Genomic DNA, 20,257 nt, shown 5'->3' with positions numbered 1-20,257 from the left:
CAATAACCACATGTTAAAAAAAAGCTTTATACTTGATCTTTTTCAATAAATTAATATATTAAAAATAAGTTTATTATATACATAATTGCTAAAACTGATTTTCTAAAATCTATAGAGTGCAGGATAAAAAATTCCGAAATGCATATAAAGACAATACTCCTGCTTAAAAAAACCTTATTTAAATTTAGTGCAAAATCCATTATTAATTGTAAGTAAATGCTGCCATCTATTGGCCATTATATGAATTACAAGCTTAAAAATATATATCATTGTATTTTAGTTTTTTAACTCTTAGATGTCTGCAGCTTTTAATTTGAGTACTGGGGCTATGGATACACTTTCATTTAAGCCAGGTTTCTTCGTGGCATTAAGATATATTTGCCACCATAGCTCTCTATAAGCAACCCTTTCTTCCCATAAACCTCCTCTTAAATCCTTTTTCACCTGTTCAATAACAAAAAAATCAAAAGTAGCCTCTTTACATTCTTTTGTGTGTCTATATAAGGCGTTGGTATCTTTGGCCTTAGAAATCTCATAGTAATGTTCGTATATTCTTCTCCTCAAGACTCGTTCAGTTTTTCCTATATAGAAGGAATTGCATTTTTTACAAATGCTTATATAGATTACACCCTTTGTCTCACAATTATAAAAACCATTACTTCTTATTATTTTGTTATTCCTACTAGGGATGATTATTTCAGCAGCATTTAACATGTGGTCACATTGATTACAGTGACCACACTTGTAACTACCTTTCCTTTTTTGTCCATCTATTCCATCATTTATTATATTCCGTTTAGTTTGGGATTCTAAAATATTCTTTATAGTCCTAGCATTTCTATATACAATTTTTGGAATCAAATTATTTATACCATTTATATCAGATAGGGCTAGGAACCTAGTCCATTCATTTCTAAATATTTCACTAACCCTCATATTAGACACATTGTATTCCATAGTTAAAGCCTGTTCATATCTTGGTTCATTCTCTATATTAGTAGTCTTATTTTCTGTAATGTTGTTATTAATTTTTTGTCCCTTTATTGGCTGAAATTTAGTTTCCCTCCCCAATTCCACCTCAGTTCTCAATTTTATTATAAAATCCCTTGGATAACCCCTTTCCTCAAACATTTTACTGAGTAAATTGCATTCTGCAAAAAAATCTTCACTAGCGCTGGTCATCCTACTACCCCTCACGAACTGCCCTTTAACAATATTCCTCTTACAATGTGAGGGGTGTGCGCTAGTGAAGTGAAGAAAGGAGTTGCAAAAGGTTTTCTTCCTATAAATCTTAGTTTCGAAGTCACATCCTTTCTTGTATATTTCTACGTCTAAATATTGCAATTTTTCTCTTGAAAGGGAATAGGTGAATTTTAAGAAATTAGTGGAATTGTTTATATAATCGAAAAATTCATTAAATCTATCTATTCCTGCTATCCAAAAAATAACTATGTCGTCTAGAAAACGACGATACAGTGTCCAACATTCATTATAACTAGAATTAATTATGTAATCTTCCTCCCATTTTGTTAGGACTATATCAGCATAAATGGGCCCACAGGCTGCGCCCATTGCTGTACCCTGAATTTGTTGATAGTATTCTCCTTGAAAGGTAAAGAAATTGTATCTCATTACCATATCAACTAGTCCTGTAGTTATGCTTTTTTCAGCCTGTGTTAACTTAGTATTTCTATAAACCATTTCTTCAAACATAGTGAGACCTTCGTTATGTGGAATGCATGTAAAAAGGTCCACGACGTCAATGGTAATAAATAATAGATCTTCATTATATAATTCCGGACCAATGCATCTTAAAAAATCCCATGAATCTTTCAATGTGTATATATTCTCAGTACTTATATGTTTTACCTTATTGTCCACATATTTTGCCATTGGAAGTGTTTTAGACCCTGCCGCTGAGACAATAGGTCTCAAAGGAGGGTCTTCCAAATTTTTGTGGACCTTAGGTATTCCGAATATTATTGGTATTCTTGGTTTTGCCACATATAGGTATTCAAAAGTTTTTCTGTCCATTGATCCTTCATATAATAGGCTATTTAGTAAATTGTCAATTTTGTAATAGGCCAAATTAATTTCGTTAAGTGAGACTGAGGTATATTTTACAATATCATTTAATTTTGTTATTGAACAGGTGAAAAAGGATTTAAGAGGAGGTTTATGGGAAGAAAGGGTTGCTTATAGGGAGCTATGGTGGCAAATATATCTTAATGCCACGAAGAAACCTGGCTTAAATGAAAGTGTATCCATAGCCCCAGTACTCAAATTAAAAGCTGCAGACATCTAAGAGTTAAAAAACTAAAATACAATGATATATATTTTTAAGCTTGTAATTCATATAATGGCCAATAGATGGCAGCATTTACTTACAATTAATAATGGATTTTGCACTAAATTTAAATAAGGTTTTTTTAAACAGGAGTATTGTCTTTATATGCATTTCAGAATTTTTTATCCTGCACTCTATAGATTTTAGAAAATCAGTTTTAGCAATTATGTATATAATAAACTTATTTTTAATATATTAATTTATTGAAAAAGATCAAGTATAAAGCTTTTTTTTAACATGTGGTTATTGTGTTTTAAATATTTATGATGATTATTTACTGATTGGTTGTTTCATGATGCACTGTGACTGATAGGATAATTTTTGAAAGTTTTTACTATTTAATGGTTCAATTAATTCAATTTGGCATTATCTGATGAAGTCATTGTGAGGAAAGACGAAAACGCAATTTTTTTGCCAAGAGCGTTTATCTGTGTATTTTGACTACGTTTTGTCCTATTTGGTGTTATTAAACTGTGGAACCTTTGCTGGCGTGTTTCTTGCCTTCGATTTGGTTGCTTTGGACTTTACTTGGTTTAGTTCGTTTACTTTTGGTTTACTGGATAAGTAATGCACTTTGTCCAAACAAGGCAGTATTTGCATTGTCAGTACATGAATTTTCATTTTTTGTCTGATCATATCCATCAGCGTCTTTGCTTAAAAGTGGCCAAAGCCAAAAATAATGTGCAACAAAGACCCAAAATTCAGAGACAGTTTTAAATTATTCTAATTAATTAAAAAAATTAATACAGTAACATATTTTGCATAAGCACGCATTTTCAGAACAATGAGAAGTATGAAAATCTGTTACTGACTTACTATAATCCTCTATGATGTACCAGATTTTTTTTTTTTATTAAGAGGGAGAGGGGAAAAATATTAGGCAAAAATAAGGGACGTTCTGCTAAATTCTGGAGAGTTACGAGGTATGTCTCTGATGCAGGGATATGAACCTGGATGTCCTTGTAATAAACATTACTTTCATTGGAATAAGTGCCAAGGGATGTTAAGAAACACCCACACTGCTGTCTTGGAATTAAAAAGGGAAGGGAACAGAACAAGCAAATTTATATAAATACAATAAATAGCAAGATGAGGTGGATTTATAAAGTGGAATGCACATGATATGTGTTGCAACTCTTTGAAAAAACAAAGTGGTGGGAATCGGAAACAAAACAGTGAATGGGGCCCTGTATACAGAGATACAATATGTGAAAAAATGCATCGGAGTGGATACATTAGCAATGATTTACTGGTGTAAGAAAATTACTGCAGACAATTTGGATAACTCTCTCGGTCACGAGAGATAAATTACAAGAAACAAGTACAGGCAACAGTAGAATACGGGTCTATATTAGAATGACGAAAGAATAAAATGTCGAGGCACCTAAACGCCGAAAATGTAGGACCTCGAACTCACTATATAGTGTGTGGGGCTGTGCCCCCCCACACACCCTCCGCTAAATATATATATATCAACTCAGAGATCGCATTACAGTGAGGAATGGGCAAATATTCTGATCTTCACTGTACTGTGATCTTACAAAAAGTATGTCAAGGTAAGGCAATTTAAGTGTTTAGGCGCTTCGACATTTTAATCTTTTGTTGCTCTAATATAGATCCTACAGTACGAGGTAAGAGGCCCAAGACAACAAATCTCAAAGATCCCCTATTTTGCAGAACGTTCAGGATTTTTTTAATCATACCTTTGACCGGTCTGTCATAACTTTTTTTCAATTACTGTAGAGTAGAATAAGTCAATAATGCGATACATTTACAGTTGCAGTACTATTGTTCAGAAAATGCATACAAATATAAAAACTGTTATATTTTAAGTGCATCACAGTGGATTAAATAAAAAATGTTACAGGTTTGATAGTCTTTCTGACAGTTATTTACGGATTTGACTTTCTCAGGAATTTCTAAGAAATGAAGTTGAAAGGTTTGGCAAACAATGGGTCACCAATCAGTATGGATTAAAATTTGAGGACCGTACTTAACTCCTAGGCATTGATGCGAAGTTTGGCCTCTAATGACGACAACGTGCCTTGGACTATTTTCCCTTTTAAATGGCCCCACCTACCCACTCACTCAAGAAGGGAGGCATCCCATGGTCACTGTGGCTTTGGGTAACAGAAGAAAGGAGTGTCTGCCCAGTGTGACTGAGGTGGACGAAATCCACCAATGGATATGATTCTTGTAAATCTGTGCGAGTCAAATTTTGTAGTGAAGGTGATGAATTTTCTGGGACTACTGTATGGCTAATGTCCAATTGATATCTGATTATGGAGACCACCACAATAGAGGAAGCCATCAGAACTAAAAGTCTTAATATCAGTCACGCCTGGGGGTAGGAATGATTTACTACCTGAAGTGCAACTGATATAAATGATCTGATCATTGTTGAGGGTAGCTTTGTTATTTGAAATACAGTGTCAATCTGGTAGCCTATGAACTTCATGGATTAGGTAGGCTGCAATTTGTTCTTCTTGGTGTTGATGGACATACCCAGGGAGGTTGACAGCTTTAGCAGGAATGACTGATGTGTTAGAAGTAGATCCCCTGGACATAGCAGTTAAGAGCCAATCATCCAGATATGGGAATACTTTGATCCATTGAAGCCTGAGACATGCCGTTACTGTTGCCATTATCTTGGTGAACACCTGAGGAGGGGGGGTTCTGTGGTGAGACCAAAGGCAGTGCTTTGAACTGGAAATGGTTGGTTCCAAGCCAGAAATGGAGACATCTTTTGGACTGCCTCTGGATCTTCATGTGACAGTAGGCATCCTGGAGATCTATACAGCACATCCAATTGTCCTTTCTGAGTACAGGCACAATGGACTGTATCATGACCATCAGAAATTTTGCCTGCTTTACAAATTGATTTAATTGGCTGAGATCCAAAATTAGTATCAGGTCCCCTGTCTTTTGGAACCAAAAAGAACCTTGAATAGACTTCAGATTCTAACTGGTCTTGGGGGAATGGTTGGATGACTCTTGACCAGCAATTTCTGAACTTCTCTTGCCGCATATTCCAAATGAATGGGTGAAAAGTTGGCAATCCTTCATTTTGCTTTTGGAGTTTCAAAAAGGGTATCGTATAACCTCTGGAAATGATCCTTAGCACCCATGAATCTTGAGTAATGTTTTGCCAGGCTAGATGGTGTAAGGAGAAGTGTTCCCCAACTGCTTCCAGAGTGCAGTAGTCAAGCAAGCATTCAGGGATGCAGGTAATGTTTCTCAGTGAATGGACCAAAGAAACCTTGATTTTTGCAGATCGCCCCTGCCCTGGGGCAACATCCCATGAAATTGCCTTCACCTCTGCCACTGGGAGGGCTCTCTCCAAAAGTGTCCTGGTAAAAACCTTGAGATTTTCTGAACCACATTTTTCTTCTCCCACTTTGATTCTTGAGGAAGAATCTCTGAGGGGTTGAAAAATGGATAATGACAGACAAGATATTACCATCCTGCTCCCTTCTGGTGAGCGTATCCTTGAACACTGGTCTAAACCACAGTGAAACCATCACATGGGACATTAAATGAAAGACATTCTGAAGCATTCCACAAAGTCGCAAAGCAGCATTCAGGCATAATACTGCATCATAACACCAATACCGGCTGCAGAGACACCACCATCTGCTGCGTTATAAAGCAGTCTCATGGCTACATTTGAAGTGGACTGTAGTGTACATAACTGGGACACGACACTTTTTGGACATCTGCTGGTATGGTACCCACCACAGAATTTGAATGTTCTTTAATTAAATCCCTCTGAAAGAGTCAAGCCCTATAGTTCAGTGCACAAATAGAAAGTCGCTTAAGCATGTGTCCGTTTTCCCAATCTGTCCAAACTAAAACTCCCTGTTAGGGGGATGGACAGAGGAACTCTCCTAGGATAGTTCCTTTTTAGTGGCTGCTTCTACCACAATGGCATGTACAGGGGGACCCTTGGCCCAAAATTTCCTTTCAGGACAGCTCTATTTTCTAGGAATGGGCTCTGCCACTTCAGGCTCCTTCCAAGGTTTTTGAGTGATAAGGTCAACTAAAGGGTTAGGAAGGGGAAACACCCTGGACATTGAAGGGATGGACCCAAAGGCTTTGATAAACACTGACTCAACAGAAGAAGCTTTGGTGGGCCACCCCCCATGCTGTTTCATCAATTATAGGATTTCTCCGAATGAGATGTTTTCAGGAGGGGATTCTGGAGACCCTTCTCCCTCATATAAGTTGGTGTCTTCAGTGCCAGACCCAGAAGAGGAGTCAATATGTTTCCATTTTAGTGGAGGAACTCGAAGGTTGAGTCTCAAAGCCTAATGGCTCCAGCTGTCCCTGTCTACCAGAATGAGAAGAGGAAGGTAGAGTCTTCAAAGGAAGTCAGGAAGGATCCAAAATGTGTGAGTGTACCAGACATCTTGATCCAGCTAAGGCCCTCTCCACAGCCAAAAAGGTTGACTCAGCCATTGGAGTCAAAGAAGAGCCAGCCAAATTAGAAAAGTCAGAAGTCCTCTCAAATCCAATGGTTGAAGGCCCCAAGGAGGTCCACGGAACCAAGCTGTCAATTGCTGGGGTTCCAAGCTGCAGCAACAGCTCCAAAAGTCAAGGTGTTGACTCTACCTATGTAGACTCGACACTGACACTATGGCGCCGGGACTCTCCTGGACCTGAAAGCATCAGAGTCAAATGAGTGAGGGGAAAGATGTTGAAGTTGAAGTCTCAAGTGCTGTCGACTCAGATGTTGGTACAATGGAAAAGCTGGATCTAATGTACACAGCCCCCAGGAAAGGGGATGGAATAGGAAGCTAAGAATACTGAACAGTTGGGGTGGAAGGGACTGATTCTAGATCCTTCCTCGGGGAAGGATCCAGGAGAACTCCTATCTGAATCTGAATCCGCAAAAACCTCATCATTCGGTCGACTTCGAACTTAATGAGACTTCAAGTAGACTGGCCAGATCTGGAGGAAGAAGCTATCAAAGCTTCAATAACACTTTCTGTAAAACTGGAGAATGAAGCATGGGACTGATCAGTGCTAAAGTAAAGAAATTGGAGACAGAGTCTGGATCAGAGATCCAATTGGATCCAATTGTCTATATACCTTTGGTGACAGACCCACAATAGTTATGTGGTTGACAGCTTTTCTTAGCTTTCTCCAGACGATCCTCATAGACATCTTGTCTTTTAATTTCTCTTTGGTTTTCTTTCTCTCTCTCTCTCTTTAGATTTCTCCTTCTCTTTGTCCCTCTTCTTGTCAGAGGAGGGGGAAGAAGTAGACGCTTTTGGGTCTGAGGAAATCTGGGACCCTGTCTGGGGAGGAAGAAGGCCTTTCAATATTAGTTTTTCTTTACGTCTTTGAAGGGCTCTAATGCAGAAAGAAGCACAGAGAAAATGATGTTTGTAGGTGAGGGCTCCAGGCAGTATACACACTGGGAGTGTAGGTCTAAGGGGCAAAGTTTATGCCCACAGGAAGAGCACTTATTAAAATCTGAGGAAATCAGAACTAAATAACTAACTATGAATCTACTATTCAAGAAGAAAAGCTAACACTACTATGAGCTGAACACGCACAAACACGCACACACAGAAGAAAAACTAAGCTCAATACCTAAAGTAACACTGTAATCTACAACAGTATGCTAAATGTACACTAAATCCTAACCTAGTGCAGTTTTTTTTTTTTAATAGAAAGGAGAGGAAAAAGCATTCACTTATCGTGAACAATGATGGAGCTCTCAGTCCACTGTCTGGATTACTATGGTGGCAAACGAGAGCTGGGGGAATTCAGACATGAGAGGGGAACTGTGGGTAGGGGAGGAGTCGGAGCTCTTGGATCCAAAGCATTGGTACAAGGCGCCAAGGCTGGATCTTGACAGCCCACACACACTGAATCAGATGAAAAAAAAGACATCGTACACTGCTATTTATGAATGTATAAAGCACCTCAGCTACAATGGTTGAGAATACTTATTCCAGAAAATTTAATATGAAAAGAGATGTCTTATAAATTTCATAAACGAAAAAAAAAAAAAAAAAACGTGTTTAATGCATTAAAAAAGACAATTTTTTTTTTTGTCTGCATTGGTACCATCCCCGTTTCAGCTGGACTCCTATAGGCCAGAGGACCTGCCAGATGGGAGAGCGGAACAGGTTAGTCAGTACAAGTCAGCTCTCCAACCTCAAACAGAGGGTTGGGAAATCAGTTGCTAACTCAACTCCCCAGAAGAGATCACAGGAATAACTGTGCTCAGAACATATGGACACATGCAATCAGCCTACCACTGTACATACCTGAGTATAGTACATCAATACTAACAGCAGACTTGTGAGTCATGGGAGTTAAGAGATAAACAAAAAAAAAATACATGTTAGCAGTGCTGGTAACACTACAGTGGGAAGCCCCGACTTCCTCTCTACAATGTAAAAATGTATTCATCGGCCATATGTAAGTAGTGGCTGCTGGGCTAGACTGGAGGGGGAGGTCAAGCTAACCATTACCTCAAGTAGACATCCAGATAGGGAATGAGCAACAACATTTGGCAGGTGGTCAGCTGCTACAAGAAAAAAAATCAATAAGTAAATAAAATAAATGGCCAGCTGTTTCAGACAAATTTGTGAAGGCAGTCATGTTTTTCTCTACCTTGATACATTTAAAACCAAACTACAATAGGTAAAAGCAAAGCAACTTTGCATGAGTCATGACCAAAGGGCATCTCCATAATTGAAAAACATTGACTACAATTTTTTTTTTTAACAAAGTGACACTACAGAATACTTCTAACGACAGTCACACATATTCATAAATGATCACCATGCTGCAGACCAGAAACAAAACAGAGAGACAAGCCAAATAATTACAAATTTGTCAGTCAGCAGTGAAGCACGGGCAGCAACCTGAGCAGTAACTCAAAGCCTTTCTTATGTTAATGTTATTAAGCTCCAGAACTGGATTGGGGGGGGGGCAGTCTGACCACTACAAAGTAAAGAACATAATGCTAGCAGAAAAAAAGTGTACAATAGTGCAGTCTGGGTATCCTCCTTGGCAACAAAGTAGATGGGATACCAAAAAGGAATGGTAGTGAAGCACTGCAATCTAATTTCCAGTGAAATCATTAAAACTTGCTGTGTTGTCACAAAGGGAACATACAATAGCCCATTCACCCTGTACAGTACAGCACAAACCCCTAGCAGCACCAAACCTCACAGCTAGGGCATTCAGCATGCACAGCTTGCCAGTCCTACTGAGATGCAACACTTAGAGTACAGGGGCAACAGATACCAGGTCTCCAACAGCAACCAAGTACATACAGCCTTTGTACATTTCTGAGAAGCAGTGGCTTCAGTACTTTGTTCAGAAATGTGCCAATCAGTCAGAGCACATAATTCAGTTACCTATGTACCCAGCTAGCTTACAGGGCAGTGTAGCTGTGACATAACACCACTGCAGAAATGTACTGGTGAGCAGAACAGCAATGGCAATATATGATGTTACACACACACACAGTGTATACTTCTATCAGTGTTGTGATATATAGTAATATATAAAACCACACAGTACTGAGACTAGATACAAGGTACGTAACAGTGGACCAAGCAATTCACAAAAATGCTTCTTGCTTGCAGCACTCAAGCCATTCCTCCATACCATTTACTACCGGCATACAAAAGGCCTTTGGACTCAATGACTGACTTCACTGCTCTCCTTAGATGCACAGCCCTACTAGTCAGTGCAGTACGGAGGAATGTCCAAACATGCATGGAAGTGCAACAGTAAAAGAGCTGTGTATCAGCAGAAGTGATGGCAGGATGTTTGTGGGGGAAAGATTTTGCTCACTGCTGCTGGAAGGCTGCATATACACATACCTATGTATACACAACACGCATCCATATGTGCATACATGTACAGCCCACTGTAGTACAGCTAACAAGGGGGCAGCAACTCAAAGCTATCTGTACAGCTGGTAGCTAGCTACCTGCACTGTAACGGAGTGCATTTTGCCAAAGATATTACTCAGTATAACTGACTGTGAATTGCAGTAATGTCATTATTCAAGCTGTCGATCATTTGCACATTTTCAATATCACCACCAGACTTCATGAATAGCTGCATCTCTCATTTACAGACCATCTACTCAGACGCTTACGAATTATGTACAATCTTTTCATCACTTCTTCCTGCACAGACGTCATAATCATTCTGAACTACAGTCATAAGGAATAATATGCCATTTATACTTAAATCTGTTTCAATACATCAACAATATTTTAGACACACAACACAAGCTTTGTGAAGCTATTAGTTTATAAAATGTTAGGGTGATAAATTGACTGAAACTCTATAAACACTGTAGGTATCAAGTTAGATCACCAGCGTCCTTTTCTTGTAACGAGCTGAATGAAATAGACTCACCTTATTAATTGTTATGATGTTATTAGCAACAACTGCAAGCAATCCAATATCTGCTGGCCTGTAAAAGAACAAGGAAAAGGTGAAAGACCCTGAAAATACATCTCACAGGCAGATCAACCAACACTAAATCAAGGAACAATACTTACTTTAACTTGATCACTTGGTTATAAAGCTGTAAAGCATCTTCTGTACGACCCTGTATCTGCATAATATATGCCATCTGACCATGGATTACTGCCAGCTCTGCTTCTATATCTTCTTCTGTCATGTCCTGAGGAACAAATAGTTGGAATTATTACTTTTAGAGTTACTGAATTTTCAGATAGCAACTGCAATGGCAAGACATACTTAGATGTAAACACACTGCACTTAGTAAAACATATGCTGAATAAAATATTTTACAACTGAGTGAATCCTAAAAAAATTTAAAATTAAGGATTAGGATTCCTCATCTTCTAGCTTTTTAGCTTCAGTGTAACCAATCACTATTAATGATCTCCGAAAACAAAAAATTGTTAATCTAAAATGAAAAACAACCTTATCAACCAGGTACACCATCTATTCTACAATTTCAATTTAGAATGGCTATAACTGATTAACATTCTGCAACATCTGTTCCACCCTGTAAAATCTCAGTAACCAACATTAACAAACAATGTAACAAGCCTGCTAGTCTCCAGCTCTAGGTTAGCGTTGCTAAGTGCAGATTTTTTTTTTTATGTTTCCCAAAGAATACTTTCAGAATATCTTGTCATTTGATGAACAATTCTTCTGAAATTATCAATATTATTATTGGTAGGACATATAATTTTTAAGAATAGAGTCAAGCAACTTACAGGGTATGCTCCCCCCCATTCAGTGCATCTTACGAAGATACTGACTTCGAAATGTGATTATCTGGACGCACACACATTTTTTCTTGTAGTTCTGAGTGATGCATAAACTTCTTTATACCTTTATTATTATGCATAAACTTCTTTACACATTTATTTTTAAGTTCCTTATCTAGCTGCAGGATTTTTTTCCCCCATAGAAACCACATTCAGAATGCGTTTCTTCTTGTGATAGGAGATGTGCTAGTTTAGGAGACTTCTGTTAAATGATTTCACTGAAGCTCATTTTATGCAACAAGGGATAACCATGTTTTTGAAAGATGCATTAAAACCATTGTCATTGTTGACATGACACCCTGACTCCATGGGGAAAAAGTGTGAAAAAGGGATTCTGAATGGATTAAATTCACTTCTTTACTTACACAAGATTTCGTCTGTCCTTAATAATTAGGGTCATAATTCCAATTAAAACTGATTATTTGAAAAGTTAAAATTTAGACATAACAATGAATGGTCTGAGAAGGAGTTAGGATTTACTATAAAGGCAGTAAAGAACAAATTAAATGAAGCAGGAATTAGAAAAAATATCACTCACACCCAAATTCTAAGTGCGAGTAAAAAGGTGAAGTCAGTTCCTTACAAACAACTCAGTCACTGTAATTAAAGCAAAAAAAGAGCAAGTCCAGTCCGATGTGCAATCTTCTATGGATTTACTGTATTAAAAAAAAACACTCAAAACTAATTGCTTGCATCTCTTTTACCTTTTCATGGGGCTTCTTCAGAGTTAAAAAGTAAAACACTGCTACTACAGTCTTGTATAAGTAAACACCCATCTCAACAAAAACCCATGACTAACTTCTAACAAGAACAGTCCGTTCTTTCCAAGTGAAGGAGTCTGTAGAGGTTAAGTCAAAGGATGCAAACAGGTTTTCTAACTCTGAAATTCAGTCAAATTATTAGTTATTGAACCTTTTTTTAATCTACAGTACGTCTTAAGGTTGGGTTCCAGTCTCTTACAAGACTAATGTTACAGCCTGGATAGTTACCAAGCATGGGAGACAGATGTCACAGAAATTTAAGTTTGGGTTTGCATTATGCATAAACCATGGCAAAAAGGATGGGTTTAATTGGCTTTCTCTGAGTAAATTCTAAGAGGATCAGCCTACCTTGCCTATCCTTTTTTATATTTTTTTTACTAAATTAACTTTACCAAACTTCATTGTTTTTCTTTTGGGGAAAAATGGCAATGCTACTGCGTGAATAAACTACTACTACATGGACTAAAGCAATCTGACATAATGGCTGGATATACTAATAATTTTTAGCACACTCCCACTATCAAAGAATAAATCATACTCACTTTTAAGCAAAAACATGTTAGAGACTGTCCTGTTAGACTAAATGCAAGGTAAAATACATACACTTCTACTGAGAAACATTACATAATAACACTCTCCTGCATATAATCCTACATACAATCAAATAAATAAATCTTGTATACAAATCAATAAACATGATATAACCAGGGAGTGGCACAGCACAATTTGCGCACATGGTTTAAGCATTCAGAAAAATGTCTTTGCATATACGAAATAAAGGTAAATTGTTGAGGGTATTATATCACATGCCTTCCCAAGTACACGTTAACAATTCTCTAAATTAATTCTACAATTGCAACCATTTTCAAGCATTTAAGTCTAACATCTATGGGTACAATGATAACAAATATTAACTCAATCATGCCAATGCAGAGGTATTTTCTTTTTTTACTGCATGCAACACCCGAAACAATCCAGACAAAGTCAAACGTCTAACATGTAAGCATACAAGATCCCTGAAAAAGGTGGAAGATGAACTGCTTGGGGAATCTGTTAACATGCATATCAACCACTTCTGGAGGAAAAGTCAGTTCAATAAACATACTGAAGTTTACCGTAAGTAAAATCCTCTCCTAATCCTCCAATAATGATGCTGCCCCTTCCTGACTGCTAATCCTGGTCTGTAATAAACTCCTTGTAGCAAACAGACATTTTCTCAATGCAAGATAGTCTGAGGATATATTTTGTGATATGGTCTTCAGTTTGAAAAACTTTTATGCATCAGCAATTCTGAATGCAGAAAAAAATAACCGCACTGCTATATATCTGTAAGTATTGCCTATATAGAGTTAACAGTGAGGCAACATGGTTCAATTTTTTTCAATAATGCCTCAGCAATCATGGCAGTTAAGACCTTCCTTTTATTTACAGGTGGTATGCTTTCTGTTGTGAACCCTAGAAGTCCATATGGATCTCATTCATTTACATTTTCTGTACTGAAATATTTTCCAAATTGTTTGGCTTTCTATTATGTTTACCACTTCAGAATCACCATGTAAATGATAGCCTTTATGGAGTTTCTCCCATCAGAGGTGTACAGGGGTGAACTGGTAGAGGTGCTATTGTGAAAGATATCCTCTTCACTTTCATCACTGCAAGTACACTTCACCTACCAAGTACGTCAGTGCCAAAGTACAGTCAAGATAAAATGGGGAAAAAGCTGAATTAGCACTTGTGTTCATCAGCAAAACAGTCCAAAAACGAAATTGTGTCTTACCATAACGTTCCACCTGTGTTGTCAATCTTCACTAATCCTTGACTTGTAGGGCTCTGTTCCGAGCCTCGGAACAGACTTTGACGTTTATTTCAGCTCGCACCTTTCAAACTCTCGAGCTAGGCTTTACCCACAATGCTCCTCTCAAAATTACCTCAGACCGAGTTTGCCCAAAACAGTGGCAGACAAACAGCAAATAAGAATATGAGACCAGATATGTGTCCTTAATATGAAGCCAGTTCTGGAAAAATTACATCCACTAAGAGTGTCAGGCTGGGGGAAGGAGGGGGGGTATCAAGGATTAGTGAAGACAGACAACACAGATGGAACGTTATGGTAAGACATAACTTCTTTATCTGATGTTGTCAGTCTTCACATAATCCTCGACTGTGGGACAGAGTCCCTAGCTACCTGAATCTTGGAAGGTTTCACAGAAGAATATTCCTAAGCACCATCGAACCAAATGATGCTCCTCCCCTAGAGACCTGATCCAATTTGTAATGAGTAATAAAGGTATGAGAAGATCAAGTGGCTGCTGCACAAACATCTGAAGAAGCTCTGGCATGAAAAACTGCAGAAGTTGCCACTGCTCTTGTTGAGTGTGCTTTTACTGGGTGTGAAAGACGAAGCCCTTTTGATTGACAGAAAATGTGATACAATCTTTGAGCCATTTCGCTAGAGTAACCTTAGAAACTTGGATACTTAAAGATATGAGGAAAAGGCAATAAACAGCTGGTCAGATTTTCTGAAATCCTTTGTTCTGTGGAGATAAAAATGTAGCTGTCTGTGTAAGTCTACTGAATTAAGGGAATGTTCCCCTTTATTAGAAAATTAGGGAAAAAGACCGGTAGTTGAAGTGTCTGACGGATATTAGATTCTGAGATTACCTTCGGTAAAAAAGGATGGATTAGTCCTAAGGGAGACCCTATCTTTGTGAATTATATAGGGTGGTTTGCAGGACAAAGCCTGAAGTTCAGATACTCTTCAGCAAATGTAATAGCCACTAAAAATAAAGTTTTCCAAGTCAGAAACTAAATCACAAGTAGCTGATGGTTCAAAAGGAGACAAAGTAAGGGAACTGAAGAACTAGTGTTGGATCCCAGGGAGGAATGGGTTTTTTAAATGGAGGTCTTAACATTAGGACTCCCTTTAAAAAGGCTTTACAAAGTTTGTGTGACATAAGGGATGACCCATTACACAAACTTTGTAAAGCCTTTTTAAAGGGAGTCCTAATGTCACACAAACTTTGTAAAGCCTTTTTTAAAGGGAGTCCTAATGTTAAGACCTCCATTTAAAAAGGCTTTACAAAGTTTGTGTGACATAAGGGATGACCCATTACACCCTATATGGAAGTTGGAGGCTGCCATTAGATGGACTTTAATTGCTGGGGCAGAGAAACCAGATTGATAGAGGTTAGCTAAAAAATCCAAAACTTTATAAACAGGGGTCAAATAAGGATAAGGTTCATTCAAGAGAGCCCAACATGCACATTTTTCCCCCATTTACTTTGATACAGTTTCCTAATTGGAGGTTTGTGATGGGCTACACTGATATGACAAACAGCAGAGGAAAGGGAAGGATGCCTAGCAATCATGGGAATTGGAGATGCCACAACGAGAGCCTGAGATGATGGGGGTTTAGATGAACCATGCCCTCTGGATGAGACACGAGATCTGAAACTGGGTCCAGTATCCATGGTTTCTGAAGAAGATGAGGCCAAAGGAAGGAAAACCAAACTTGTCAAGGCCAAAAGGGGACAATAAGGATAGAGTTCTCTGACCTCTTAACTTTCTTTAGAAACTATGAAATTAAATGAGTTGGGGGAAAGGCATAGAGAAGACCAGGGGGAGCCAATCGTGGAGAAGAGCATCTCTGGGTGACTCCCCCGGAAGGGGGATTAGGGCAAATTAACTGCTGCACTTGTTGTCTACAGGGGATGCAAAAAGACTGCAGCAAGGTTGGTCCCAGTGCTGAAAAATCTCTTTCACCACCACAGGATTGAGAGACCACTTGTGAGGCAAGAGAATAGTTATGCTCAGTTTGCCTGCTATCACGTTGGAGCTTCCCGGAATATGCATTGCTGTGAGAAAGCGGCTGGAAGAAATAGCCCATTGCCAAACACTGAGGGCTTCCCGACACAATGGGTAAGATTTGCCCGCCCCCCCCCCCAATTTGTTGATATACCAGACTACTGACATGTTGTCCATCTGAACTGCTAATGTTCCTACAGGAAGGGGCATCCTGAAATGCTTGCAATGCTAACAGCACTGTCCTCATCTCTAGAATCTCTAGAATACAGATAGCTTAGTCTGCAAGGCTATGGAGAGGATCATCATGGAGCTCATAAACAAAGACATTGGGGACCTACAGACACTAGATCCTACCCAGTTCGGCTTTGTCAAGGGCAGATCCTGCCTTTTGAACCTGGTTGACTTCTTTGAAACAGTCACCAAAGCCATAGATGAAGGAAAGGTAGTCCACACAGCCTATCTGGACCTTGCAAAGGCATTTGACACAATACCTCACTCAGGCATCATGGATAAGCTATCCAGCTTAAATATAAACCCCTATGTCACAAGATGGGTCGCAAACTGGCTCAAAGACAGAACCCATAGAGTGAGAGTTGCTGGAGCCATGTCAGACTCGAAACCGGTCACAAGTGGCGTCCTACAGGGTTCTGTCCTGGGACCACTCTTGTTCGGTATATACTTTTCCGAGGTACAGGAAACGTGGGAGGACTATGGCTCACCAAGTTCGCAGACGACTGCAAACTGGGCGCCACAATCAACTCTCCAGCTGACACAAACATCCTTCAAAAAGGTCTCACAGAGACAGATAACTGGTGCCAGTGCCATGGTTTAAAGCTAAATGCCAAAAAATGTATAGTCATACCCTTTGGCAAAAACAATGTGCCCACAAATTACCACATAGGCGGAAACCCATTAAGTACAGAGAAAGTTATTAGGGACCTGGGGACCCAAGTTGATAGCAATCTCTCCTTTGAAAACCACATTGCCAAAGTGGTTAGAAAGACCTTCTACATAGCCCACCTCATCACAAAGGGTTTCACATCTAGATCAAGAGAGGTAATTGTGCCCCTTTATTCATCCCTCATCAGGCCCATCATAGAATACAATGCCCCTTTTCGGATGTACCTTACCAGACACCTGCAGCAATTAGAAAGACCCCAAAAGTATCTCACCAAGAGGATCAAGGGTCTCAAACAGATGCCATATGCTGCTCGGTTAAAAAATCTCCAGCTCTACTCAGTTGCATACCGCCTACTTCGAGGCGATCTATGCCTGACATACAAAGCTATGTCAAATCCAGAATTAATGGACATGCTCCACCTCAGTAAATCTAAATCCCTTAGAGCCACACGCTCGAGGGACTTGAACCTCAGCACAGAAATAAATAGAACTTGCTGGAGGGACAAGTTCATAACCCAGAGGCTCCCTTTACTCTGGAATAGAATTCCAGTTCATGTGAGGCAGAGCACCTCACTGAATCTCTTCAAGAAGAATCTCGATAAGTGGATGGGGGATCGTAGGTTTGTCCCAGGGATTACTCCCGTGTCACTATTAGACAGAGGGACAGTAAACTAAACCTTAAAAAGGGCACAGTATACTCAAATCAAGGGGTGGCGCAAGCCATACAGAATCGGGTTAGGCTTATAATTGCCCCAGGGCAGATAGGTTCATAGGTTCATACTAGGCTATGTGCAAGTTGGCTTCCAGTTAGGACCACATGCTTTGGACTGTCCTTCCCAGATAATGCTCCCCCCACCCTATATGGAAGACATCTGTGGTCACTATGGCTTGGGGTTGTGGAAGGATGAATGGTCGGCCCGTAAGAATCTCGCTGGAGTGCAGCCCCAATGAAAGATCCTGTTTGCATGACTGGTAATCAAGATGGGGTGAGACACTGGATGATCCATCAGAGACCACTGGGAGGCTAGTAACCATTGTAAGATTCACATGTTATATCTTGCTAAGGGAACAAGAGTGATTGAGGTTGTCATCAAGGCCTAATGCTTGTAGGACTAATCTGGCTGGAACACTTTTGCTCTGGATAATCTGGTTGACCTGAGATCTGATCTTTTGTAGCCTTTCCAATGGGAGTGAAGCAATTCCTGCAACTCTGTCCAACAGAACTCCGATGAATTCTAGTTGTTGTGAGGGTTGTAAATTTAACTTTTCGTAATTTATTGTGATGCCTAGAGATGCAGAGTGTAATCTTTTGCCTGGTGGTAACAGTGAGGAGCCAGTCGCTGAGTATGGAAAAACTCGAAATCCTTGCAGTCTGAGATGAGCTGCCACCACTGCCATGCATGTGGTGAACACCCTGGGGGCTGAGGTGAGCCCAAAGGGCAGTGATGAATTGGAAATTACTAGCTCCCAGACGGAGTGCAAGAACCTCCTGGAGCATTTGTCCATTTTTATATGGTAACATGCATCCTGGAGGTCTACAGAGCACACCCGATCATCCTTTTCCATAAATGGAAGTATAGACTGTACAGAGACCATGCAAAATTTGGTTTGCTGTACTGCCTTGTTGAACTGGCTGAGATCCAAAATCCCCTGTTTTTGGGGCACTAAAAAGAAGCTTGAGTAAAACCAGGATCCTATTTGGTCTGGTGGGACTTTTTGGATGACTCTTTGTCAAGCAATTTTTGAATTTCTGCTACTGCTGCTTCCCTGTGATTGGGTGGAACATCCGGAAGTCTTTTTTGGGGTTATGGACTTGCAGAAAGTGAAATATTGAAACCTCTGGATATAAATTCCCTGTTACCCATTTGTCTGAAGTTATAAGTTGCCAGGCAGGTTTGGTGCAGGGATAACAGTCTCCCCAACTACCTCCAGAGGAAGGCAATCAGGCCTCTATTCAGGAGTGCTGGTAGAAGTACCAGAGAAGGAATCTCTGGACCCCTGGTTCTGCAGGCCACTTCTGCCTCTAGGGTGGCGTCTTCTATTACTTCCCCCTCTGCCCTGGGGAAAGTCTTTGTCACGTGAATCCTGTAAAGGCCCTTAGGATTTTTTAAACCATAGTTTCCTACTTCTCTGGTTCCTAGAACAAGGCAGTTGAGGAGTGGAGAAACATACACCTACGGTAGAAAGTGTCTTCCCATCTTTTTCACATCTGGCCAGAGTGTCTTTTACCTTAGGACCAAAAAGGGATGATCCGTCAATGGAGCACTGACGAATGACAATTTAAATGGCTCCACTAAATCACACAAGCGCATCCAGGAGTGCCTTCTAATGGCTATGCCTAAACCCACCACTCCTGTTGTCCCTTCTGCTGTGTGGGCTATCAGCCTCATTGAAGAGTTGGAAATTGCTTCAAGGGTAGCGAGTTGAAAAGCAACTTTATCCCATACCCTTTCAGCTACTGCTCTTGAGAGGGCATCTGAGAACTCTTTGAAGAGATCCCTCTGTAACCTTGTAAAGTGCACCATGTAGTTAAAGGACCGGACAGCAAAGGTCAATGAAGCGTAAACGAGCTTCACAAACCTATTCATAGTCCTCAACTCCTTGTTAGAAGGAAGGATAGTTGGACTTTCCTCAGCAAGTTACTTCTTAGCGGTTGCCGCTATCACCATGGTATCCACGGGTATGCCTTTGGACCAATGTTGCTCTTCTTTGGGGGCAGAAAGGATCTGGTCAGGTCTCTAGGGGACCGGTTCGATGGAGTCGAGCATCTTCCACGCCTGCTGAGTGATCAGTTTAATAAGCTCATCACCGGGTGAAGAGATCCAAGAGATAAAAGGTTGGGCACAAAAAGTTACCAGGTATACAGACTTCTCAGAAGAAGATTGGAGGTAAGACCAGCCAGCTCTCTGCTTCAGGATCTCTAGGATGTCCATGAAGGAAACCCCATCGGGTGGGTGACCTGAGGGAACCTTCCCCTTCATCAAAGTTGGTAACTTTGGTGAAGAACTTCTCCAGGGAGTCTAAGTGCTTCCTCTGGTATTTTTTCTTCACAGGTACTTCCTCGGGTGGGGGTGTGTGTTCCAGGGAAGTGTCCGAACAGGAAACAACCAAAGAGGTTCTTTCCTGGGGCTTTTGTTCCCTTGGTCATTGGGAAG

General features: G+C 39.8%; 1 protein-coding gene across 1 annotated transcript in view; it reads right to left on the bottom strand.

The window, feature by feature from the left end:
• The window catches only part of SRP72 (signal recognition particle 72), a 1,193,396-nt gene that overhangs the window by 569,525 nt on the left and 603,614 nt on the right, over positions 1 to 20,257 (bottom strand). The window contains exons 7-8 of the mRNA XM_044059445.1: positions 10,894 to 11,018; positions 10,748 to 10,805 (exon numbers count right to left, since the gene is read on the bottom strand). Of these exons, the coding sequence (XP_043915380.1) occupies positions 10,748 to 10,805; positions 10,894 to 11,018 (183 nt within the window). The remainder of the gene's footprint in view (positions 1 to 10,747; positions 10,806 to 10,893; positions 11,019 to 20,257) is intronic.

The sequence above is a fragment of the Protopterus annectens genome, chromosome 17.part0 (assembly GCF_019279795.1).
Source record: "Protopterus annectens isolate FY-2018-M chromosome 17.part0, PAN1.0, whole genome shotgun sequence".
Lineage (NCBI taxonomy): Eukaryota > Metazoa > Chordata > Ceratodontiformes > Protopteridae > Protopterus > Protopterus annectens.
The sequence above is the reverse complement of the archived record's forward strand: the minus strand, read 5'-3'. Positions and strand labels throughout refer to the sequence as shown.